Source organism: Falco punctatus (genome assembly GCF_963210335.1).
Source record: "Falco punctatus genome assembly, chromosome: 9".
NCBI lineage: Eukaryota > Metazoa > Chordata > Aves > Falconiformes > Falconidae > Falco > Falco punctatus.
Genome location: NC_137589.1, coordinates 2102669 through 2128979, shown reverse-complemented (window position 1 = coordinate 2128979; position 26311 = coordinate 2102669). Strand labels below are relative to the sequence as shown.

Sequence of the window (26311 nt, the reverse complement as noted above, 5' to 3'; positions counted from 1 at the left end):
GAACAGAATCAGAGACCCTACAGAATACCTTGCTGTAAACCCAAGTTACTTCTTCAGGTCTTAATTTTGGGTTGGTGCTTTTTCTCTCTTGAACAGGTTCCCCCTCCCCTCTCTAGCTTTATTCATCTTTTAAGTTCCTTAATGCCTGACTGCTACGATGCTTTTAAAGCTTACTGCTTCTGGGGCAAAAAAACACCTCAGTAAGGCAGGATACTTTTGTCTAGGAACAGCCAGTTCTGTGAAACTTGCCAAGTTGCTTATTTGTTTTCTTGTGAATGTTTTGTCAGTCTGTGACACAGTTTTTCCAAGTAAAAAGGTTGGTTTGTTTTGTTTTCAAACAGAAATGTTCCATATGTGGACAATTCTACCAAAAGGCTCAAACTTCAGAGGAAAAAGTAGCCATGTGAGCTTGCAAGGTGGCTTTAGCAATTCCTATCTGCATTCTGATCCATGACAAGTTAATTACACCAATTACACCAGCAACTGAACAGAAGCTCTATAGGAAACTGTTGTAGTTGTATTGCAACTTGTGTTACCGTGACTACTTTATCTCTTGATAACTCTGTAATTAACTTGTCACCACTGTTTAATGCTTAACGTATGTAGAGAATCAGTTAATGGCATCACTAAAGGGATGGTAGCCTGAAGGAGAAGCTCATGCCCTTTGGAAAGGTTATCGGGATTTCCTTGAATGGCTAATTTAAGGACTCGTGCAGAAAAAGTATTAAGTTTGTTACAGAAAGTGTGGATAAGATGGAAAGGCTGCAGCAGAGAAATTCTATTTAAACTGACTTCGGTGACCGGGGAAACTTAGAAGAAATAGTAATGCAGAAGGTCCAAAGGAGAACATGTTTGAAGACGTGGCTGGCTGTTTTGTAGAGTTCTTTTCCCATGCCATCAGGGTTTTGGAGGAGCGAGAACAACTGATGTTTATGAGTTAAACCTTGGTATACTGGCTGCTACACCCTGGCTCATGTTCTAACCAGTGCCTTATTTCCGTGTGAGCCATGTCCTCCACCTCTGATACAAAGGGTGACATCCTCACTTGTGGTGACTGAAAGATGGTTTCAGCAGTGATGGTCATTCTCGTATTGGTGCTCTAAATGCTTCGTGGGATCAAACTGCAGGTCCCAATTTGTTGAGGTGTTCAACATCAGCCTCAAGACTAGTGAGCCATGCTGCCTGGGATGCAGTTGACCTAAATTAAACTTATTTTCTGTAAAAAGAGCAAGGCAAGAAAAGCTGCACTGCTTGTGATAGTTGTTTACATTTCTTACTGTATATTTCACAGAACAATACTTTAAATTCCAAATGTGTGAAACTTTGAAATACATCCTGAAAGCATTAGTATTCAGTCTAATGCTTTTAAAGATTTCCTGCATTAGAATAATTTCCTGTTTGTAACACTGGTGAAGTCAGCAAGTGCCTAACCTGCTCTGTCTTGCCCATTCCCAGAAGTTGTTGGGTGAAGCTGAATACACATCCCACCAATCGCATAACTCGTAAAAGCAAGCACTTGTTAAATCTATTTGTTTTTATTATGGACATTGATCTGCCAGTGGCAATAATGCATTTATGGACATTTTTCTGCAAGCACAGCGCTGGTGGCAGTTTTTACTGACAAATTTGAGTCATATGGACAGTAGTTCAAAATACGCTTACTTTATTGACGGATTGTGCAATTCTGTAGTTTACCAAGTGTTCATAAGATATCTGGGCTGGTGAAGAGAATGTAACTAATGGGAAAATGTGGGACAAAGTTTTAATTTCAGGAGGCTTGAAATCTTTTAGGTAGTGACAGGTTTCAGCATGTTTCTTGGCTGGTTTTGTGAACTTTTAACTTCTTCATTAATGCACTAGTTGAAAAATTAAATACCTGGTTTGGTGCCCTTACTGCAGACTGCCAGTTCTTGAGTTCCCTACCTCTGCTGATAGCTGTGAAGGTTGCTGTTCTACAAATCTGTGCTGGCAACGGCTTCGGTTGTGCAAATTTATCTGAAGGTATGATGAGCAAAACTTTCCTGAAACAAGAAAAAAATGCTGTGTTAATTTTTGTCTCCTGTAAGGCTAACATTGTCACCCAGTACAGGTGTGTTTGGGCCAGCATTAATATAAACATACCGCTGGAGGAACAACCAAACTACCAAACCCGTATTGAAGTATATTCCAGAAATACAAAGTGCATTTTTAAAACTTAATGATTTACTCATGTGGTCCAGACTGCTGTTTAAAAAAAAAGGCATATGTGTTTTAATTTCAGTAGAGCTTGTGTGGCTTTGGAGTTTTATGGAAGTTGAGTAATTGTGAAAGTTTTTTTTTCATTGGAAATAGGACACCATTTTAATGCTTTTTGCTAATCCTTTTTCAAGCTGTTTCCTTGTTTACTATTTTATATGAGCAGAGCAAAGCACCCTGTCCTGATGTCTGTCAGGACTATCTGCTTTATAGTTTGCCAAATTAAACGGTATAAATAATTTCAGGTATCTTTTCAAGTCACTTGTAAAACTGTGACACACAGCTGACATTCCTCCCAATGAAATAGAGGTTCTGAAGGTGATTAAGCATACTTACATCTGAACAAGTCACCTTTATTCTCAAGGAGGAAGAGGGGAGTTCATTGATGCAAAGGTTCTGACTTGCCCTCTGATTTTCAAGTGAAATAGGAGTAAAATAGCACTGCTGACAGAAAGCCTGGAGTCTGGAGCAGCTTGGCAAAGGGGAATAAAGAAAAGTTCTGCCTCTTAAAGCAGGAGCTGATGGCATCTGTAGAAGCAGCAAATGTCAAGGTCCAGTTGCACTGTATGTTCACAACCCAGTGTGTAGCTGAGCTGTGGGTCTTGGAATAGGTGGCTGGGGATGCTGGGCTTGGGCTCAGAAACTAGCTTTTATTTTACATTTGGAAATCCCATTTCTGACTTTGGAAGTCTGAATCCCACTTTCTGGGTGGCATGGTGGTACACCAGTAAAAATCAGTAAATGCTTCTTGTTTTTATAGTACTCAGTAGCTCTGTGCAGTTGATACCACTGAAGGTGGGATACTGAAGAAATGGTCTTACCTGATGGGTGTATTTTCAGGTTTTAATTATTTTTTGAATGCCACTTTAGTGCATTATGATCAGATTAACGAAATACATGTTTTAGTAAAGTAGTATATATTAGCAGCGCAGCCCACTGAATTCAGATTTGCTTTGTTTTCTGAATCATGCCATCTACATGCACCAAGTGTAAATTTAACTCCCTCCAGGTAACTCTGCATTAGCAGATAGCAAGTATTGGTGCTGTCTTGTAAATGTTGCTGCTGCATAATCATCATTCAGTAACATGTAAATTATCTGACTGCTTTAGATCAGCCAGCACAATGCAAACAATAACATTATCTTTGGGTGTTTGTGCATTCAAGTATGCAGAAGGTCTGTTGATTAGTTAAACTTTTTAATAAACACCTAAAGTATACTTGAGGCACTGTTAAAAGATTATTTTTTTCTGTTTCACGTAAAAAAAACGGAAGATGGACTGTATGGCTTCTAAAAATACACATGAAATGCACAAACTTGCTTTGGCAGCAGTGGGTTGGCTATGTTGATAGTACGTTTTTAGACTGTCGGCAGTGGCCTGCAGAAATAATTCATACAGCTTCATTTTCCCTTCATTTTGCTCTATTGGAGCTTAGTGTGATCAGATACAATGTAGTGGGAAGGGTGGAGGGGAAAAAGGGAAATCCCTTGCACGGTCTCCGATTGACAACAGAAATACCTTTGGTTATTTGCTGACTTCATGAAATACCAAGACTTCTGGATAATTGAGAAATGAAATTCACTTTATTCAAACCAGCCACGTTTTTTTCTTTTTTCCCCTGGAAGACAAGTGAATTAGTTGGTTTTCATTCCTGCTTAGTGGGCCTGGGCCATCACCTCCTTTTAGCTTTGGGGCTTAGGCAGTTGGATGGAAGGCTTGTCTGGAAAGACAAGCTGGATCTACAGCCAGGGTTGTGCTTTCAGAAAGTGAAATTGAGCCCCAACAAGGCAAAGTGCTTAATCTGAGAGAAACTTTTTTAATAAATGCTTGTGTGGTTTTGGTTGGTTTTTTTAATGGAACAGTGGTACTATTTTGTTTTTACCAATTACATCCGTTGCACGTTGGTGAATGCACCTTGTTTTGTCGTATTGGTAACGTGTAGGGCCTGGATTAGATTGCTTTGCAGTTGTCTATTTTGTGCAGCGGTATTTGATTCCATAGTGAGAGTTTCTAAGAATATGATTAACCCTATGGGTCATCTTATAATGTAATTATTAATGATTGATTTTGTTTATCCTTGAAATCAATATGAGAAGCAAAATGGTTTGGCATATATTTGGGGTTGATTTCTAACATTCAGTAAACATGATCTTGTGACACGACTAGTATTGGTTTATTACTCAGAACATGTTTGATGAATCTGAAGTGTGTAATTAGTTTTATATAATGATGGTGATATGTGGTGGTTTTTACATGACTCATGTTAATATGGCCAATAGTGTTAACATCTCCTGCCACTAATAGTTAGGGTGGGGATGTATAGTAATTGATCTTCCTGGGAGTGCTGTAATGTAAAAACAATTCAGGCTGTTTGAAGTATATTTTACAAGTGTGCATTGGGCCTTTGGGATGTTATACTGAAAAACCCAATTGTACAGTTACCATGGGAACCCAATTAGAATAGATTGCTTGGGTTTTTTTCAGTCTTTCATCTTGACCAAAAATCTAATGTACTTTAAATGTTTTCATATGGAATTTTATTCATATACTGACTTGATATAATAGCTGGTTTTAAATTTTAGTACTGAAACCAGAGAGTATTTCATTCTGCGCATCCCGAGGATGTGTCTTTCAAGGAGGATCTTCTTTTAGTGTTTAAAAGTTGATGAACTGAGAAAAATACTTTTTATGAATCTAAGAGTTCTTACCATAGTGCTGCCATCACATGTACTTTTTCCGGCTGCAGTCCTGTGAAAATAAGCAGGAAAGTATCTTAAAGCCCAAGGACTTCTGTGCTAGACTGTCAACAAAATATGGCTGAAATTTTTCATGGCCTTTAAGGATCTGATTTTTGATGTAACCTCTGACTTTTCTTTGAGGTTTTGGTCTGTTGATAAATGCAGAGGTTTGGAATCCTCACAGGGGGGTTTGATTTATTGGCTTCCTGTACCATCTCATCTCCTACTGTGCAGGAGCTCCTGTTCAGCATCTGAAGGCATTTGTGTATCTTCAGGTGTCTCGGGAGCATCCTGCTGCCTGGCTGCTTGTCAGCATGGCTTCAGCCACAGCACAGCCCTCGTGTGGGAACAGAAGGTCTGGGAAACTTGAGCACATTGCGACTGAAAGGCCAAGGGGAGCTGAGCCTGGAGCTATGATCCCACAGCTCAGGTCTGAGGGAGGAGCTCAGTGGGAGATGGGCTTCACTGGTCCTAGTCAGGCAGCTCTGAGCTGGTAGGGATGGGGACAAAATTACACTTTCTTTTTTTTTTTTTCACACACCCCCCACACCCCCCCCCCCCCCTTCATTTATCCTACTGTCTGCAAATGCAGGAGGAAATTTTTTGTCTTGGTGAAGGGGTCGCTGACAAGAAGGTTTCAGTCTTAAGACCGGTCCAGTGATTCTGGTGTCTCAGTTTCTGGAATGTGATCCAGGATGAGGTGTCATGATTGAATTTAATCAGTGGCAATTCCTGGGCCATTCAGAAGAGGTATTGGGTTCTTGTCAAAATCAACCTTAGCTGAACCCTTCCACTCAGTGTGAAAAGAAGTTAGTGTATGTATTGGCCTCTTCCAACGAGACAGTCTTTGCAAGGCTGAAATACATTTTGGAGCAATGTTTTGGACTTTCCTAGCCCTCTGACTTATAGCAGTGGTCTTCTACAGTTTCCCTCTATTTAGCTGCAGGTCGTCTTCTAACCACCATGGCTTGGGCATTACTGGCAAGTTACCTGTCATCAGAGGAAGCCATTCTGGACTAGCAGGTGGTTGAGCTCAACCTGAGGTACACCTACGCCATGAACACTAATCATTCTCTGGCTCTCCATAGGCACGGTGCAGCCTTTTGGTTGATTTGCCCTTCTCAGCCACCAATCTCACCAAGGTCTTGGTGGTGCTAGAAGCTTCTTCCCCCAATGTATCGCCTTGTTTCTTGTGATTTACCAGCAGGAAGAGAGTAACTGTTGTGCTTGTGAGGTGCTAGTTAGTCCTTTTGTAAGAATCCTGTCCCTTAAAGCTGCAACCTATTTCCAGTTCTCTTCGAAGTCTAACCTCCGCAAAGCTGGGTGTCGTTTCTCTGCCGAGCGCTGCATCCCTTGCGGCTGTCTGCGCTTGCGTTCAGAGTCACTTTGTATTCTCTGCTTCAGCAGATGAAGAGTACTTTGTGAAGACCTTAGCAAACACAGATGGGTCTAAAGTTTTCCTACACTGTAGAAGTTGGGTATCTTTACTTACGCTTTTTAGAGACTGTTCTGTTGAGGAAGTGTCAAGGGGAATTGCCTAAAACTAATGAATTTTTTGGTGGCTAATCTTGATTTACTCTTGATCTCTGCATGGATTGCAGTTAGAGGTATGCGAGCATCCTTATGAGGGTGTTGCAGAGATTTTTTGACAACCATTAATGCATCATGTGGAACCTGGCTAGCAATTACACTGCTGTCACTGCCACAAGTGAGATGCTATTTAAAACAACTACTTGAAATTTAACTTGATTTGGGCATTTGGCATGGTTTCTTTCCTAAACAGGAAGAAAGACTGTTGCAAGTAAATAAAAAAAACCAAAAAATTGTGATGAAAAGGGATGTTTCCTGACTAGTTTTGTCTCAGAGATGTTTTCTGGGCTCTGAGCTCCTTAGGTCAGGATGAATGCCTGTTGTCTGGCTGCCCTGACAGAGCAGCTCTTCATCCACCCATGAGCAGCTGCTCTCTTGGGAACACTTTATTTCACAGTGGGAAGATGGGGAGCAAGTGGATCTCACCAGAATCCAAAGCAATGTGCACCAGCAGATCAGCTGGGAGGAGATGGGAAAAGGGGGTAAGTAACTGTTAAATGGCAATTATTTAACAGTTGGCACAAGTGAAGCAAAAGCACATTAGGTGCCAGTTCTTTGTACAGGTCTGTCCAGCCTTTAGTCATATTCAGGTTGCATAAGATGCAGGTGTGTCACAGGAAGGCTTTGGGTTTCCCTTTTCTGGTGGAGGTGGTAGATGAGCCTTCCCTGGGTTGCCTGCCATGGTGCGAGTGGTGCTTTGATGGTGGCCGGTTCTTGCGCAGCGGGGGGGAGCAGCCGGGAGGAAGGCTGGCTGCCGGCTGCCATCCTGGTAACGCGGGGGGTGCTGGGCTGCCACTGCACGCCAGCCCCTGCCACCTGCACGCCAGCCCCTGCCACCTCGGTGGCTTCCCTCCTGAAGGAGTGTAGCAAAGGAGGTGTGCATACTCCTGGGTGTCTGGATGTAACGCTGGCTTGAGTCAGCGCAGTTCCACGCTGTACTTCTCTTTGGTCTTTGGCCCAGGTTTGAAATGAGCTTCTGGATAAATTTGCTTTTCAAGGCAAATATTCTAGCTTTACCCTTCAGAACAATCCGAAGAAGCGGAGTGTTGCTATGCACCTTGAAAGTCAAAGCTCTGAACTGACGATAGAAAGAAATTGCTATTTTATTTTTAGCTTATCACAGGTATTTTAAGTAATATTATTATATTGCTCATGTGCCTGACTTACATTTTAAAATGGAATGAATGATCTTTGCAATGCCTACCTTGCAAGGGTATGACTGTTAATATATTTAAAATACTAATTATTCAGGATCTTAATTTTAAAACTCTTAAAATAATTAAGATGTAATATTAAGAATAAATATTACTGTCTTCTTGTAAGTGGTTTGGAAGTGGGTGTAAGTTCTGTTTGTGCCTTGGATTTCAAGGCTTGATGTGTTTGAGAGGACTTGGAAAGCCTCAGATATTCATATAATTTCTTTTAAGCTATTTATAATTTCTAAAGTGGATACAGTGCTCCTCCCCTGTGGAGTAGTGAGTTCCCTGACTTGAGTGGAAGAGTTCCCATTGAGGTTGGCTTTGAGTCAGCACTCTGAAGCTGAGCTTTGGTGGATAATCTCCCTGATTTTAAAAAATGTAATGTTTATAGCACATCTTTGCAAAGATGTAGTGATCTTAGCTAAATATGGCACTGGAAAGAAAATAGAGGGGGTTAAAACAAAATGCCGAGGAAATACCCATCATACAAAGGGGAGAGCAAAGATGAACCTGTTAGATTTTTTGTTAAGGATATGTAAATAATGATACTGTTTAAAGTTATGATAGTTGAAGTTAAGATTTCTTAGTGGTTTGCATTCTGCACTTCTTAAACCCAGAATATAACTAAATTACTTGCTTTCATGCCTTAAAATGTATTATTTCCTAAATTACAAAGGGCTGTTTATTTTACTGAGTAACTTGGAAGTGTGTTACTGCCTGTACATATATTTCTTAAATTAATACTTTATCTTTTAAGCCATTCTTATTCAAATATCAGAGCTGTGTAGTACTTGTTATGAAAGAAGTCTTCAGTATGTGCCATCTGTTGATATTTTTTTTTTTTTTTTTTTTTTGACTCATAACAAGCAGAAGATGACTTAATGAACATTAAAATTCCTGGTTGCTTGTGGTGAAAAAAATCAAACTCCCTTTTGAAATTATATCTACTGAAACCTAGGGCTCATTTAAAAAACTGATGGAGTTGGTTAGAAGAGAAACGACACCATTGGCATACAGTTCTTCCTGTGGAATTCAAATTAAATCACAATCTAACTGAGAATTTTTTTCCTTACAGGTGGAGACCTTTCATCTACCATGGCATCAAGGCTTGTTCCAAAAGTAAGTTTATAGTAAAATACCCTTGCATTTAGGTGTGCATTGAAAGTCCAGCATTACAAAAGAGTTCACGTAACATAGTTTGTTTTTTCCCCAGCGTCCAGCAGTCAGTATTAAGAATCCAGTTGACAAGATTGATGCTGCATTGTAAATCTCTGTAGCTCTGTCACGGTTGGTAACAGGCATCAGTGGACCTTTCCCCATCACGTACCTATCTGCCACAGAGCATAAACTAACAGGACAATGCTGCATTTTCAGTTGTGTTAGCTGCTACCATTTCCTAATAAGCCCCTCACTGAAAAAGAAACGCTTAATTTTGAGACTTGATGCTTCAGTGAGGTAAGCATAGATCAGTAACATTATAGTAAAATAAGAAAACATGTCTGTTTATCAAGACATTCAGAACAATTTACCAAAACAAAGGCATCAACCCATTTTCAGTTGATAACCATATTCTTCAAATAAATAACATGAACTTTGAAGATATGAGTATACTTTTTATGTGGAATATCTATTTTTGTAACATTATTAGTGCTTCTCTAGGAAAATATTTCTAGTACAATCAAACTTGCATATTGAGCTATTCCTGCTGGCAACTTCTATCACTGTTAAAAATGTCTTAATAGTGGCATCTCTTATGGTTTTAATCTGCTTTATGTAAGGTAATGTGGCTTAGAAAATTTGACATATTCTGTGTCTTCTGCCCCTCTGTAGAAGATTTTCATTTACTTTTCCACAAAAGAAAATTGTTTTTATTTTTAAAAATAGAATGGTTGAGGAAGAAATTAAGGAAAATAAATTCTTGCTTCATTTTTTTTTAAGCACTCATCTGTTTAGTTATATTTATGTATCTTACAGTTTCAGACATCTTTTAGGAGATACCTGGAGGTACCTGGAATAATGGCAGAGAAATATTTGATTATCTTCTGCACAACCAGGCATGGTAGGAAGAATTACTAGTTCCCTCTCATTCAAAGCTAGATGTGATATAGCTGGCAAGCGACATGAAACTAATAATTTATTATCTAACCTTTTCATTTCTCCCACTCTCACTTCTAGTTGAAAGGTACAGCATTAACTGTTAGGGGAGTTTTCCCCTTTTGATATGTGGAAAGCAGAAGGGTTAAGGTAAAACAGGTGAACTCCCACAGTCCCATTTGCCGTGGGGAGTGGGGGGTCTGCCAGGGGCTGTGCAGGCACAGTCCACGCTGCTCTGTCTGGTCCTGTTTCCCCTCGTTCTGGATTCATATTAAATTTGTATGTAACATAGCTCGTGTTTCTTTAGTGATATTTATAGTGTGTGACTAGTTTACAGTTTTACTTTGAGCACAGCCACGCGTTGGTGTGACACAGAATGTATGTCTGACATATTGTTTTTACAGAAATCAATTATCACCGATGTGCTGAGCAGTTTTTAAGCAGGTTGCTGAAAAATGGTTCCTGAAAGCAGCCAGACGTGGGGATTTTCCACAATCGCTGTATCTGTCTCCCACTCCATCCATGATTCTGTTGCATTGACCAAAGATGTATGTTGGGTTTGTGTGGAAGAGGCTGAAACGTGGCCATGGTTAATGTGTGTGAGCATACATCAGGAATGGCTCTCTGTTTAGGAGGGTTTAGGGTTTGTGGTGTTCTTATGACAGTGTGGCAATTTTTCTGTTTCATTAGAAACTTAATTCTAAATATAATTCTCTTCCTCTCTGGATTTCTTGTAGTTACTAAATTTGAACTTGGTAAATAGATCCTTGTACTGTGATGCTTTGCTCTCTGCTAATGACAGTGAAATGCTTGTCCATGCTGTCCTGAGTCAAACAGAGATTGGTAACGATAGGAAAATTCAGATGTGTATGCCAAGACGATAATAATGTGGTTTTCTAACAAGTCTTTTTGCCGCCTGTCTTGTGTGTGTATTTTCCTGTAGATATATTTCTATTTTTAGGGAATGCTTAATGCACAGATTCTCCTTCATTTGTTTAAAGCTGTTCTACTCACTTCAAAAATGTCAATGAAATCCTTTGCTTGAACATAGTTCAGATTACTGACTCTCCTTCAGCTTAAGGAGCACTATTAATGGGTTTGTTCATATTGCGTAGATTTATTTTGTTACTATTCTCTAGCTCCTACTCTTCAGGTATAGCTATTTTGGTATTATAAAGAATGATGGATTATATAGGAAAGTTTCTTTTGAAGCACTACTGATATTGTGCAATGCACTTGGGGGTCAGCTACACTTGACTGATGCATGATTTATCCGATGTCCCTGCCACTTTCTGAGATAAAGCTGCTATTTTATCAAAACTGCCAGGAAGTGTGATTTAGAATTTATACACCTCCTTTTTCAAATAATTGTTCTGATTACTTTCTGGCACGGCAATAAAATGATAAAGGTAATTGCACACAAATGTGAGATAGCACCAAAATACAATAAAATTAACCTGAATTAGCTTGACTTGTCGATGAGAAGTATTTATGAAATGTATTTTTGCAATAAAGGAGACTGATATTATAGCTGGAAGGTGAGTTATTGCCTTAATGTAATACTGTTTGAAATTTTAAAAAGAGACTGTTACAGTTGAGGGTGATTGTGCCTTTGAAATTAAGTTGAAGTGATTCTTATAATTGGCAGCAATAATGCATTGTGAAGGTAATATCTTTTATTGTGTTATGCCTAGTTGCATTATCTTTTATTTAGCTGGTCCTGACTTCAGCTCTGCAGAGAACACAGGAAGGAGCCGATCAAGAATTTTGTGGATTTAGGTGATAAAAATTTGAAATGTTACCTAATATTAAAGTAATTCTTCTGCTAGGTTTTTTTCATTTTTAGCCTATTCAGTTTCCCTGAACCTGATACAATTCTCATTTGATTAAAATTTCATCCCTTTCCCTTGCATTAGAGTCATTGCCATATATTTGCATACACAGCTGAACCCCGCAACAGTAGTGTGCGTCAGTCTTGCTGTGGGTATGTATGCATGTACATCAGGTGGTCATTTTGGCAGTGAGATTTTGTATTTCTCAGTGCCTCAAAGTATAACCTCCTCTTACTGAAAAGTGTATACACACTTTTACAGCAAGCTCTTCAGTGGTAATTAAGGAGTAGATCTTAAAATGTTGACTAATATCTTGAGTTTATTTTGAAGTAATGAACACATCTGGAAAATCCAGACAACTGCATAATGACTTCTCATTTGGATGAGACTTGTTAAAACTCAGACCAGTAACAACTAGATACTAATTTTGGGGACCCTCTAATTCTTAGAGACAACATTCTTTATCTTTGATTCTTTAATGTGGTACTCATTTCTTTAGTTGTTGGGCAACAAATTCCTTCCAGTTAGTGTTTTATTCTATGTTGAGTGCATGTTAAAACACTGGAAAAAGTAAGACATTGCTTTGTAGTGCATTGTGCAAGTGCTTCAGAATGAGTCTTTTGGCATATGATTTCCAGTCTAAAAATAAGGGGTGGGATGGGGGGCTTAATCCCTTTGTTAGATCATCGGTAGGGAGGGAATGATGTCACACTTCCATGTTCCGTGGTTGATGCACCAAGCAGTGTGGCTTACAGCGTGGTTGTTGGCGGCATTTACACATACCACAGCAAGGAACGTACACAGTTATGACTGAAGTCTTCCCTGTTGGTGGCATAACTTGATTATTACAGAAATATCTGGCCCTGTCTTGTCTACATTTTTCCCTGTTCTTGGCATTCCATTTCTTATCTAATTCTGCTCTAAATCATTATATCAACTCTAGGCAGCCCACAGTTTCAAATGAGATACCCTAAGGTAACCAGGTGACTCTAAGCTTAAGCCAGGCTGTTTCACTTTTCTTTTGTTTTTTTTTTTTTTTTTTCCTGGGCACCAAGGTGCACCAAAGGGATGGCATGACCTGATCTCACAACCATGGTGCCAACCCACCACGATCACCAATTTGAACAGCTTATTAACACTGCACTTTCTAATGACATTTTACTTGTATGCTGCATGTAATGGTTTGATTTATTTCAAAATGTCAATCTTAGCTTCATGCTAGCAATGCAAAATGTTGTAAATATTCTACTATATATATGGTTTAAACTGCTCTGTGGTGACAGCAATGGTGGCTACACTTGCATAGCATTTAAGTTGCCTATAGAAGTAATAGCTGGGGAAAGATACAGAATGTGTTTACTTGTTTTTGGAGAGGTATTGGGGGAAATAGTACATCTGAATTCCAGTTTAAGCAGTCCACTAAGGTCTTGTGTTTAAGTATTTGCTGACAGTGCCTCAAATCAAAGCTTGGCATGCAAGCAGTAGATGAAGTAGAAAATGCACTGGAATGCGCAGTCCGGAATGCAATAGGAATAACCCACCTGCCTCTTCCAAAGAAGTAAAATTTGTTTTATTACAATTAAAATATCCTTTAAGTAAAATAAACAAAGTCTGAGATCGCCCTGGTAAGTACGCTGGGAATTTGTCTTTAGACAGACCAGGATTACTCCTGTCTGCCAAAGCAACTGACTGAAGATGCAGCCAAAGAGCCAGAGGCTACCACTGCTTGGAAATACTCTTTCATAGCTTGGCATTTTGGGGTCTTTTGATTGCCATCCAAAGAGGATTAGTAGTATAATACGATGGGACAACAGAAACTTGCTTTTGTTGTCTTTGATTGTTTAATAAAGACTTATGTGTTTGCTCTTGTTGAATACTTTTAAAATGCTGTAGAAAGCAAATGTTGCTCTCTGCGTGAACATGTATTCCTCCGGTTTGTCGGGGGCTTGTGTGAAGTGGGCCTTCTGATAAGTGAAGATGGGGACTGATTTTTAGTGGCTGCTGTGCCAGTCTATATTTGTATACGTTCAAAATATGCAGCTTAATTCTGTACCTTCACGTTTTTTAAGGGATTAGTTCTCTGGAAGGTAAAGAAATCGTTGTATCACCCCAAACTAACCCTGGATTTGCTTACAGTCTGTCTGACATTTCCCTTCCAAGCCTTCCCTAGCCAGGAAATGAGTAGGTTTTGTTTTCATACCCTCTGAAGTTACAGGTTTGGCTTAACTAGGGTTAGATTTACTTAGAGAAGCATTGGAGGTATTAGTAGAGTACTGCAGTATATTTCAGTGCAGCTTTTGTTTAAAAGCCTTATCTGGATTACAGTCCTGTTCTTCAGCTGTGGAGGTATTTATTACTCTTGCAGCAAGGAAAAATATATGTGGACCTGATATACGGTGCTTTATTCTGGCAAGCTGGAAGTTTTCTTTGGATCCTATATGAAGAAGAAATACACGCAGTATAGACAGTTATTGTGGGATGTGTAGGGGAAGAAGTGGCATATGTCGAGATGGGTGGTCATGGGGTTCACAAGAACCTGTGGACTGGTATTTTATAACATCAAAATTAATTTTAAATATTATTTTACTTGTTAGCCAATTATATAGATAGAATTAAATCTGATTAGCTACCATGATGGTGGTTTTGTTTCAAGACTGTCTTCCTGAATTTCAGCAATGAATGCAACACCTTTTCTCTTCCTCAAAATTTAATTTTTGTCTTAAAGTAAAAACTGGGGGGCACTTGGCTTTCCTTGGACTAACAGGTTTCCAAGTGTTTGAAAGATGCTGTGTATGATGTTCAGGTGCAACAGTACAGGAAATATGTGTTACCTTGTCCAGAATTTCTTTTTCCATTAATTAATGAGCCATATTGGTAGGACTACCTTATCTTATTTTCTTAGACAAGGAGAATCCCTGCCCTGGGTTCCAGGACAATTTTCTCACAGTTTCAGCAGTACAGATTAAGATGTCAAACCTTTAGGGACGTGTTTGGATCAGGGCATCCTAATAGCTTTGGAGTTCACTCCATTATGTTAGTTGGAAGTATTTGGGCTCTTTCTCTTAAGAAAAAGAAACAGCTTTTATAAAAGTTCATATTCAAGCTTTGGAAGAAATGAAACATTTCATAAGCAAAAAGACTGAGAGTTGAATGTTTCTCGTTCTGTCCTAATTTCTATTCCAGTATATTAAATGATTTCTGGGTGTGAAACTTACATCTACCTCTTCCCTTCTTTCCTCCCCACACTGAAATTATTTGTAGTACATAAATTCTTTTTTCTCTTGAAACAGTAGCACCCGCTGTTCATTTGGAAGGTGAAGATATAGACGATGAATCAAGAAATTAACAGGAGCAGGCTTTTAGACTTGTGCTGTGATTGCATGTTGATCGCATGAATCCCGTGTTTTTTCCCAGTCCTTAATTTTTTCTCTGCTTTAAAACACTGAGTGTAAGAAACGGCTTTCTCATTTAAGACTAGCTGCATAAGGCTGGAAAATTACCCTCCACACTGAAGTGTGTGTGCACAAATGCGTTACCTTTACTATTAATATCTTTTCCCATATTCTTAACATGCAATGGATTGTTTCCTTTTAAATAAACATGCAGAAACCAGTAAAACAAATACAGGAAGTTTTAAACTATTAAGGAGATGCTGAGAGAACGATAATTCAATGAAAACCTAGGATGAGTAGACCAGTGGCATGTGTAAGCTGGCCAGCAGCCGTGCCGAGCCAGGGGCTGTGGTCAGCCTCGTTCCTCATCTCTGCAGCCCCAGGTGGGGTGGCAGAAGCTTTCTGCGGTTAAAACGTTTTGCAGGGTTAGGGATTATGTTTCTAAATTATGATTTCACACAGTTGTCTTTGTGATGCTAACAGGAGATGTTAATCACTGGAATTTTTTCTTTGGCTGTCTCAGTATGGAACAGCAATAGTGCTGTTTCCCAAGCCCCAGTGAAGGGTATGACTGCAGTGGCAACCATTAATTGCCCTAATTGCAGTGCTCGCTGCTGCTGTATCACCTCAGCGATACGCTGACCTTTACATTGCAGAATAGATGGGGTATTAGTAAGCAGTCAACTCCTGTCTGTTCTACTGACCTTGCTGCTGTGGAGTTGTTGGAGATGGACCCATCTCACTTCTTACGGCTTGCAGCGGTCCCTGGCTGGTTTTGCCTTGACAAGTACCAGTGATGTGATTTGATAAGAACTTTGTTATGAGAAGGATGTAAACTTACTGGATCAGGAAGAATGACTGAAATGAAGTAGCAAATTGCCAAACCAGTCCAGGTGCCTGTGAAGTATTCCCCTTAAATTTAAATCCAATATTTCAAGTTTTCACTGAATTTTAATCCAGAACTTGAATCAATAACAAGCAGGTTTGAGAATACTGTGGTACTCAAAAGAAGGACATTTAAAAGTCCAGGACTCATATTTCTTTCCTGTAATTATGATAAAGAAGCAATGTTTATTGATCATCCTCTCAAACGCAACAAATTCCTGGTATTGCTTGTTGGCAAGTCACTGATGTTACATGGCATCATAGAAGCAGGGTAGGTGCTTGAGAATTATAGCTCATACGCCAGCTTCCTAATGCAAATATGTCAGAACATTGAAGTGATGAGTCTTTAGGTTATATTTATATATTCATATATTATATGAAGAATAGGAAGTAAATGAACAAGTTGGTACTTTGTCACACCTTTAGTGGGATGGGCTAGCATCAGCACTCACTGGATAAATAAGTCCAGAAATTCAGCTTGTACAGCTAAGAATCCGTAGGATTTGTACTACTAATAGGTGTAGTGGGATTTGGGATCGTCTCAGACAATAGGTGCTGACAATCATTTGTAGGTTTTTGAGGCCGGTATGTAGTTACATCCTAGCCCAACATTGGAGCAAGATCACATGAGAAACAGTGTGGCAGATGAGTGGGTTCTTTATTTTTAAATAGTAACTTTAATGGTGTGGAAGAACTAAGCAGAGAATTTTCAAATTTGCAGCAGTGACTAGTCTAGAAATAGTATAAAAGACCAGTTCTGCGTTTGAGAAATGGCAAGTGAAATAGGGGAAGGAATTGTAATGCAATTTAATCTTGTTGGTTGTATTTATATTATTGGGTAGCTCAGCAATTAGCACTTTCTGTTAATCTGAAAGGATCAAGAGACCCAGTTCTTGGAGGCAACTGTGACATCTCACTGATTAATGCACTTGGGCTGTCTTGGTTTAAAGAGATAAAATTGCAGTATGTGTGAGGACGCATTATGTTTCGCGGTTGAATATGTTATGTTTGCCTTGATTCTCAGAAATATTCAAGTAAAAAAAAATCGTGAGGACTTCCATTGGAAGTTCAGCCACATGCTATAGCCTAATGGAAATAACCTTTAAATCAGATGCAGGTGGTGGCAGAGAGGATTATTATTAATATTTTGATATGGTATGGTAGGTTTATGTTGTTGCTAAAGCAGAGTGAAGGAAATAGAAAAACCTGTGGAGGAAGATCTATCAGAGATAGGGCTCTGGCTCCTTCGTGATGGGCCGGAGTCATGTGCTTGCTAATACTGAAGGGAAAAAATGGGAAAAGGTGACATCCTTGGTCTTTTTGACCACAGCCTTCAGCCAGAACTTGTTTTAAGACCATTTCTGATACCCTGAGGGCTGAAGACTTGTGGTGGGTGCAAACACATCCATGGGCAGTACTGTTGCATTTTTCCAGTGGAGATCTGCAGCCTCTGTGGTTTTAACACTTTACATGTGCATTGTGAGATCTTTAAGAGGAGAAGCTGGAAAGCCATGTTGATGAAGATGTTTTGTGTTCTGTCTCCCCTCCAGCTTGGTAACAGTGATTTGGGGCATGGTGCTGAGGCGCAGGGTGTGCTGCGAGGTTTGCTCTCTTGGCTTGGCTGCCGGAAAATGTAAACCTCTCAGGAGAACGTGAAGCATGGAAACGCTTTGCTGTGGATTTTTTTGACTTTGTTAATCCTTGAGATTTCTCTGCATTATTTTATTTTGCCATTCCCCACTATGGGTACGAATTACATTCTAGGATCTCAGACCAAGCTACAGTGAAGGCTTTTGGGGGTTTAGGACTGGAACATAGAAATTAATTTTGAATTATTTACTGTAATGTGAAGGACCATTAATGCAAATTTAAATAAAATCTGTATTTAATCAAATGGGTGGTATGTTTTAGTACTGAAAACCTTGGCTGCTGCAAGGCTGTTAAACTGAGTTACAGTGGGAAGTGTGAGAGGTGAAGATTCTTACATGCAAGTCATCAAGCTAATGCTGGCTTCTGGGTTCCCGGCACCTTGTTTAGGAGATAAAACTCACTGCTGTTTTGCATCCTTAGCATCTGAACCTTAGGAAGAGCAATTTGAGCAGCACATCTCTGTTTCGTAGCAATGCTCAGTGGCGTTGATGTGTAATTTAGGGGACCTTCGCCCTTCGGGGGAGTGTGGTGCCACCCAGGCACATGCTGTTGCAAAGTCATGGGAGCGTGCCTGGAAAATGAGGCTCTTCTGTACAGGACATTAACTCACAAATCATGCTAATATTCTTGCTGATAAATCTTCCACTGTGAAAACCTTTTGATACTCATCTGTTATTAATGACAAAAAGGACTTAATTCTGTTGGCTAACAACAGTCTTCCAGTTTTCTATAGAGTTTAGCAGTCTAGTGAGACACAGGCTTGCATGCACTGCAGCCACAGTTTTTTTCTGTAGCAAGTCTCCAGGGGATGGCAGAAGTATCCTCTCTGAAAGTCCTGGGTTTTTTCAACTCAAGTTATGGGAGATTTTGACACAGATTTGTCGGTATTATGGCAGAAAGGGTGAGTGAAGGTGGAGCTCATGCAGTAACTGCTGAGAATTCCCTAAATGATTTATTTACATATGCTGGCGAAAAAAAAAGGCAGTTTATTTGGATCTATTAGATTATTGTTTTAAGCTGCCATTCATTTCTGGTGCTCACAGCTTCAACAAGGACGCTACGAGGAAGACGGTGTTGAGCAGATTGTTCCTGTATTGGAACGGTGTGGGCAGGAGCAGGTTTTCAGTGTCCTGCAGCAAATGGTGTCTAAGCATTTGGTAATTTCAGCTGGCCAAGTTTAAAGGCTGTTTATTTGCATCTGAAAACTGTTGCAATTTAAACCTTGAATAAAATTGTCCTTTATTTTAAAACGGGACTGCCTGCAGGAGCATATCATTGCCTCTGTCTTCTCTGGCTCATCTTAGTAGCTGGAGGTGAACAGCGGAAAGGCACACTAGTGTCTGGGCGCAGTCTAGCGTGCATCGTGCATCTGTATGGTGACCTTCATCTTTGAGGCTCCCAACCCAATTGCATATGTATGTGGATATATGTCATGCAGTTTCATTCTTTTATAAAAATAAACCTTCTAAATATTGCTGCCCAATGTGTATGATAAACAAGACTGAAAATACTAGTTGTACTCACTCAAGGTTTTCATCTATAAAGCTTAGTTCAACTTGGTGCGAACTCATAGGGTTATTTATAGTTTTCTGTTACTCACTGCATCCTGTGTTTTGTTATAATGAAATAGCTGTCCTCTGATCACTAGGTTGTTATGTTCGTGGAGTACATGGTATGAGGTTCAGTGCATCTAGTTTAGGGCTGTCATACAAATAAAAATGAAGAATGTATACTGGTTTTCCCGATACGTAAATTTTCATGTTGCTTTTTTATTAAGTCTTCTGCAGTGAGGTGATGCTCCAGAAAAAAAGTTCACCCATGTTGTCTCTTTAAGGGGGAAGAAGGAATGAGGAAAATACACTTGAAAAGGAGAGTTTCTTTGTGACACCAGCAAACATTTGATTATTTAGCAAAAAGCTGGTTTGGATTACAGTCAAGCTAAATAAACCATTAGGAACCTGCAGTTCCTCAAGCCTGGCACACTGCACAGAACTTCTCTAAGCTGAGTAAAATTGTGCTGGTTGCTCGTGTCAGTAACTGTGGAATTGTGTAAGCACTTCCCAAAATTCAGAGCTTTATGTTTGCATTTGCCCTAATGGGCAAAACTGTCGTACTTGATTATTTTTTTTCTTCTCTCTTCACATTGATGATATTACTTGCAGATGTGACTTTGTTACATAGCAGTTAGTAATGGGATTTAAAGATAAATTCTCTTATTTTGGGAAAAAAAAAATGACTGTGCAGCTGCAAGCAGTGGTCAGCTGTAAGCCATCATGCATAGATTTTCCTGTCTCCTGATGCACCTCTAGCCTGTCATTGGGCTCTTCAATCTTGTTTCCCAGCTTCTTAATCACTTGTGCATTTCATCTGATGCTTCCTGAAGTTTTCAGCATTCATCCTCCTTGCTGTAGGCAGACGTAGGTGTCATAGGTGAGGTGAACTTCAGACCACGTTGGGGTAGGCTATAAACTTGGGTAAATGCTGGGGAAAATAAGTTTTGGCGGTTGTCTGTGGAGACTTTTGGTTCTAAATATTGCAGTACAAAGTGACTTTTTCAGGTGTAAGGCAAACTGCAAGTTAGTTCCGTGGTCTGAGTGACTTTAAAAAGCAAGAAAAAAACTTGTTGGTCTCAGTGTAACCGAGATGTTTGATCGAGTTAGCTTGTGCTGCCTTACAGTTTCTTGGGTTTCTTTATTCTGTTCACTGTTTTTGTCCAGTTTCACTTGACTTTAGCTCTTTGCAGCAAAGGCTTTTTCGTGCTGGTTGTGCAGCGCCGATGGTGATGTGGTCCGGATCCTATGGTTTGGTGTCTGGGTGACTGCAGTGAACATACTTGTGGTGTTCTGTCCTGTTTCTCTCCTAGTGATTGTACAAACCAAACTGTAAATACAGCTCAAACATCTACTGAGTCAGACTGTTTTTATTTTTTTTAGCCAAGATGGATTTGACAAGTATGTTATTGTTGGTCTTGTACAACACTGAGAAATGCTTGGCATCTGTTTCCAACTACATCCTATCAGTAATCGTAAAACCAGACTAGTAACAATGGGAATTAAAAAAAATAAATGTTTCTTTTAGTAAGGAATGATTGATTTTATTCATATTTTTCCAGCAGACATACTCTTTGTGTTCCAGCAGTTATTTGCATAACACTGCTGCTCTAAACCAGTGAATATACTTTGTTCTTACAATAATCCTTTTGAAATCAGTGTCAAAAGGCATTGGATGTTAACTGATAAACCAGCCGTGAAAACTACTATTTGAGATTTTACAAAGGTCACTATTCTGCTAGTCAACATGTTATTTGAGACTTTGATTTAGATGCTGATGAGGATTGATCATTTTAAGTTGGAGTTTAGAGAGTGAAAGCTATAGTTGAGAAAACTTGAAATTTTGCTTGCTTTTTTAAAGTTACTTTTGAAAACTACTTGAAATATCTTAAGATGAATGTTCCTTGGTGAAAAATGCATGCAATTAAAGAGGAGTTTGTTTTGATGAACAGGTGAATTCCAAACAGGGAGAATCTCAGTGCAAGGAGAAGCACGTCGTTCTGCTTAGCCCCGTGGGAAAGCTCAGGATATCTGGGTGTGAAACAGGCTTACATGAAATAAAACTTCCCAAAATAAGCGTGCTGCCAAGTGGGTAAGTTCATGTTCTGTTGGTCCTATGTTTATGTGTGTGGTAGAGGAAAGAGATTGCCCAGAGGATCTAAGACATGACTATGTGTACTTGTTTTTACTAACCATACTGGGAACATAGTACTTGCTGTTGTGAGAGGCAGAAGCAGCTTCCAGTGCCTTTAAGGACTGGCCAGCTCCAAAATGCATTTCTCTGTCTGCTGCATGAGCAATATTAGCAAAGAAATGTTCTAAAAAATAAAAATAAAAATTTAACGTAGGTTTTGAAAGTACATCCTGCCCCATATTTTGGACACACATATAAATCTGTTACTGAGCAGTAAGACCTCCATGCACACTTGGCAAATTTGGCTGACCTGTATCTAGATATATATGTTCCAACAGGCAGAACCAAGACTGGGTAATTGTTTTAATTACTGCACACTACTTCAGAGCTTTGCTTTGCTTCCCATAGCTCTAATGTCTTGTGGAGTTCAGAACAGATTACATGCATGGCAGTGGAGATGATGTCTCAAATACGGGACTGGTTGAGGAGGTATTGCTGTGTTTTGCTGTTGAATATCAGTGCTGTTCAGGCTGCTAAAGTACATCTGTCCTGTTCAGATCTTCTGTCTCTGCTTTGTCCTTGTTTGTGAGGAAATGCTTAGTGACATTTTTAGAAGGAACACTGAATTCTTTCAAAATTACTAGATGCCAAATTTCTTTGCCAGAATGACAGTTAATAATACTACTTATTTAAAGCTGGTCTCTTTTTGGTAGTAAAATTGTAGCCTTTGCCACAGTCCATTACAGCAGAGTTTTTTCTGACAAGACTGAAACAGATTTGGCTTCCTTCTCTCCAGTTGTCCTTTTCTCCCCTGCTTTCTCCTTCTGACATTTTCCATTGATTTATGGGGGTTTCCCTTTTCTGTTTTCTTAATTTATTATACTTGTAATTTAAGTGTGTATAAAATTAATCAGGAATATGAAGCATAATGTGTATTCTGGTTGAAATGGTTTTTGCCTCTAATATGAAAACCCTCAAGCCTCTGGATTTGACAGTTTTGCCAACTTCAGTGGTATGGAAATAAGTACTTCAGTTTCCTCATATGCTGATTTCAGTATTGGATTTCTGCTGATGAGGGATTGGAAACAAGCAGTATTTAGGATAAGGCTGAAGCTTGCCTTTGCTGCAGAGCAGTTTCAGCCTGAAGAACAACTAAGCAGATGAGGACTTCACCCTTGAGAAGAGGAAACGTTGATGAGCAGATGGAAAAATAGTAAGAAAAAGGTCTGTGGGCTCTCAAAGGTGACAAATATGGGAAACTGTGTGTTCATCTTTATAATGGTAGACGTAAAGCGAATTGCATGAAAACAAAAGCTGAAGACAAAAAAACAATCATGAAGTTGTGAGTACTAAAAATACAGACTCAAAGTGAAATGGCATATTTTTCAAAGTAAGTAATTACAGGCTCTTAATTAGCAGAGGCCAAGAAGGTGGATGGGGAGGTATAGTTTTTCTACTCTGTGTGTTTGTGTAGCTCTCCTGGAGAGGTAAGAGCAAAGTTCTGTGTTTGACTTCTGTATTTAGTGTTGAGGTTTCAAATATTTCGTTTCATGGGTTGCCTTCTCTTTTTGAACAACGTTTCTAGGGACAGAAATCGATCCTTCGGCCACACAGACCTTTTTCCAGGAAATTACACGTGTCCCCAAAAGCTCTGAGTTCTTTGTTACTCACCCCTGCCCACACAGGTGGAAGATGCTGTTACAGAGGGTGAGTTGTTCCCCTTCCCGAGGGAGCCTTGCTGCAAGGCAAGGGCTGTCCCCTTCATGGGGACGGCTGCTGCTCTCTTGGTTTGCCAGAACATCGGTCGCTTACTCACCTGTAATGTGGCCATGTTGGCAGGCTGAAGAAGGGCCTTGTGGTCTTGTTCTTCAGGCAGAGGTTAGGCAGTCTAGATCCTTTTCCTAATTCTTTAATTTTTATCTCATCCTGATCTTTCAGTTTTCTCAGTGGTAAGCTGACTTCAGTTCTGGGAAATTTTGAGGCTTTAGTGGCATCTTGATAACACTTAACTTAGCGGATGCCATGATTTATATGCAAAAACGGTTCTATTAGAGGGACTATTACTCACGAGTGGCTCAGAAGTTAATGGTAAGCAGAATATTCTTACAATTACTTTTAAGAATTTAAATGTGAAAAAGAGGTGGAAAGTGGGATTTCCTTTTGTCTTTACTGATGATAAAGTTCTAAAAATTTTAAAGCCATCTGTAAATGTTTGTGCTGAAGTATAACATTTAATCTCTTCTACTCATCGCTAGTGAATAGTTGTTAAATCTGGCCTCATTATTTTCGACAGAATAAAATAAAAACAAAACAGTGCCCAGTGTTTCTCCTGACTGGCTAATAAACACTATGGTAAGAACATTGGGTAGGGAAAAAAAAAAACATAAGAAACATAAAAATTGATTTTAATGGACCCCTGTCAGAGAGAACCATAATGAGCGCAAGTCTAGTAATAAATATTGGTATTCTGCTCCATGGTGCTGGGGACTTTTCATGTAGAATTGCATGTAACAATCAATATAGATTTTAAGGTTTTTTAACAACAAAAATAAGTAAACCTTTGAAATATATAAATACTTAAGACTTGCAATCTGTCAGACAAACCTGCTAGTTGTAGAAAAATCTGATAAGAGTGCCTGGTTAATGGCATAATCGGTTTGTGGAGATCTTGCTCTATTTTACAGCTTGTAAAATGCGGTGCAATTAATCACCTGAGATTACAACCTGTTCCGTGATGGCTCTCCTTAAAACTTAAGAACACAGACTATAACGTAGACTAGGAGGAGAAGCAACAAAGTAAAATTCAGTTTTCACTATGCTTGAGAGAAATTGATCTATTAATGAGATGAAACTAATTGTAATAACCTAAGGTTATTCTGCTCCTTGTCATGCTGGCAGAGTTAAAAGTCAAGACACGTCATAGTGTAATGGTTTCTGTTTGGAGAGGAGGAATTTTCATTCAAGCTTTTGAAATGGATGTGTATAGATAAGCAAAATCAAATTTCATATATATAAAAATGAGGAATTTCAGTTAAATATGATTGTGAAAGTTTTCATTTACTGAATCCTAACTAAAACATAAACTATTGTGAACTGAAATTGTTTTCCAGCTATTTTGCAATCTAGTATCTGTGCTAACAATTGGCTGCCTTAAACAGTAACTTGAAATCACCCATTTCTGGTTTAGTATTTAAATTGTGGATTGGCTTGTTTGGTGTTCAGGTTGGCATTGTCAATTAATAAGGTGCTGAAGATGGAGCCGGAAGAGATGATATCTGTGTCAGAATAGCTTTGGAATAATAAATTTTTTCTTTTTTTTTTTTTTTTTGATACCCACACACTGTAGGACGGAGGGTGCGGTGGATTTAAGCTACGTACATTGTGAGGCGGTGCCTGCCTTGGGCTCGCAGGCTGGCTGGAGGCTGTAGGGCTGCTTCTGAAGCACGTTGGAGTGTACTGCTTTAGGGTTGTAAAGTGGGGCAAAAGGTGTACCAAAGATGGAGCTTGACTTTATAAATTTGTCACTTTCTAAGAACTTCAGCTCCACAGTTAATATCTTCAAAAAAAAAGAACTGAAAGTATATATATAACCTGTGATATAATATATTTTTTATATATATATTACTATATCAGCTGTTGTACTTTTTGTTTCAGTGTACACAAATATAAGAATTAGTTTGATCAGGAAGGTACATTCCTCTGATTTTCCTGCCTGAAATATTGCAAGTGTTTACCTCTTTTTGCTGATGTCCAAAATTTTTGCTGACGTCAAAAAGAAAACTCACTTTTTTTTTTTTTTACTGTTATTGTACTTCTGAGTGTCTCTAGCAGCTTTGGAGTTTCAGAATTAGTTTCCTTCATTATTTTGCTGTCAGCTGTGGTGTTCCCATGCTGGGACGACTGTTTTGAGAAGCCTTGTCTTCCTCCTGCGCTTGAGAGGGGTAAATTACCTGCTCGGGGAGTAGCAGGTTGCACTCATTACTTCTGTTAACAGTAACAGAAACCGTGCTTGGATTTTCCTGTGCTAAATATTTACAGTGGAAGATACTTTGGAAACATGGGATGTTGAGTTGGCAGTTGGGATGGCAGCAGGGACCAGTTTTTCCCTTGTGTTGCATTCTTCCAGGAATTCCCTCTTTCCGCAGGAAGATTGCCCCAGGCTTTCCAGCTCCCTGCGTGGTCAGCGTGTGCAGAGGTTCTCTAGCCTGCACGTGCGCTACTGCAGGGAAATACAGGGGCAACTGGAGCATTTTATTAAAAAAAAAAAACAAAAAAACTGGGGGGGGGGGGGCGGGGGGCAGTGGTATAACATGCCTTGAAGTAAACTGAAAGTTTTCAGCGTGTGGTTGGAAAATCCTGTCCTGCTGAGCGTGGGGTCACAAACAGTGCAACATGCTACTAGGTACTGATGAGGGTGCACGTGAAATGGAAGTTAAACTTCCATCCGATTAGTGGGCACGGATCCCAGGTTATGCTAATATTGACGTTCACCACGGGACTTAAGGATGCCACCAGAAGTTGAGTTTTTCCACTTAAAAGCTGAGCCCAGCTGGCGGTGACCTGTCACTGCCGTGCTTGGACAGGCCCAGCACTGGGGCAAGATGCGGATGATTTGGGGACAGCCACCCCCTCGGAGCTGGGCTCCTGCTCATCCAGCCTGGGGCTTCTGGGATCCACGGCTGGCTGAGCTCAACAGAGAGAAGCCAGAGCTCCTGCTTCTCCTCCATGGACTCAGGGAATGGGGTGTTTGTCAGTATGGATGAAAACTTGACTTTGAGAGACTTCAGAGAAGTTGTTGGTGTTTCATGCCTGTTTGCGAGAAGTGAGGTTGGGCAGGCTGACGTGCTTTACCATTGCTTTAATGGTCAGAATGTGCATTTCCCTGGTGCTGTAGGGATACCCCAGGCTTCCCTTTACGCTCTTTTCAAAAGAGACATTCTTTTGGAAGTGGTGTGATCCCATCTGCCCTCTGTATTTCTTGCAGGTTATTTGCAATTTTCTTTATAGTGTTT

The 26311-nt window shown here is 39.6% G+C and overlaps 1 protein-coding gene across 3 annotated transcripts in view; it reads left to right on the top strand.

Moving 5' to 3' along the window:
* MGMT (O-6-methylguanine-DNA methyltransferase) overlaps positions 1-26311 on the top strand; it is a 168873-nt gene that overhangs the window by 2017 nt on the left and 140545 nt on the right. For 2 of the 3 annotated variants that reach the window (XM_080403448.1, XM_080403447.1), the window contains exon 2: positions 8838-8881. In XM_080403448.1, coding sequence (XP_080259574.1) covers positions 8838-8881 — 44 coding nt within the window. Of the gene's footprint in view, positions 1-8837; positions 8882-21117; positions 21258-26311 lie in introns of all 3 variants that reach the window. The other variant, XM_080403449.1, reaches the window with a different exon arrangement.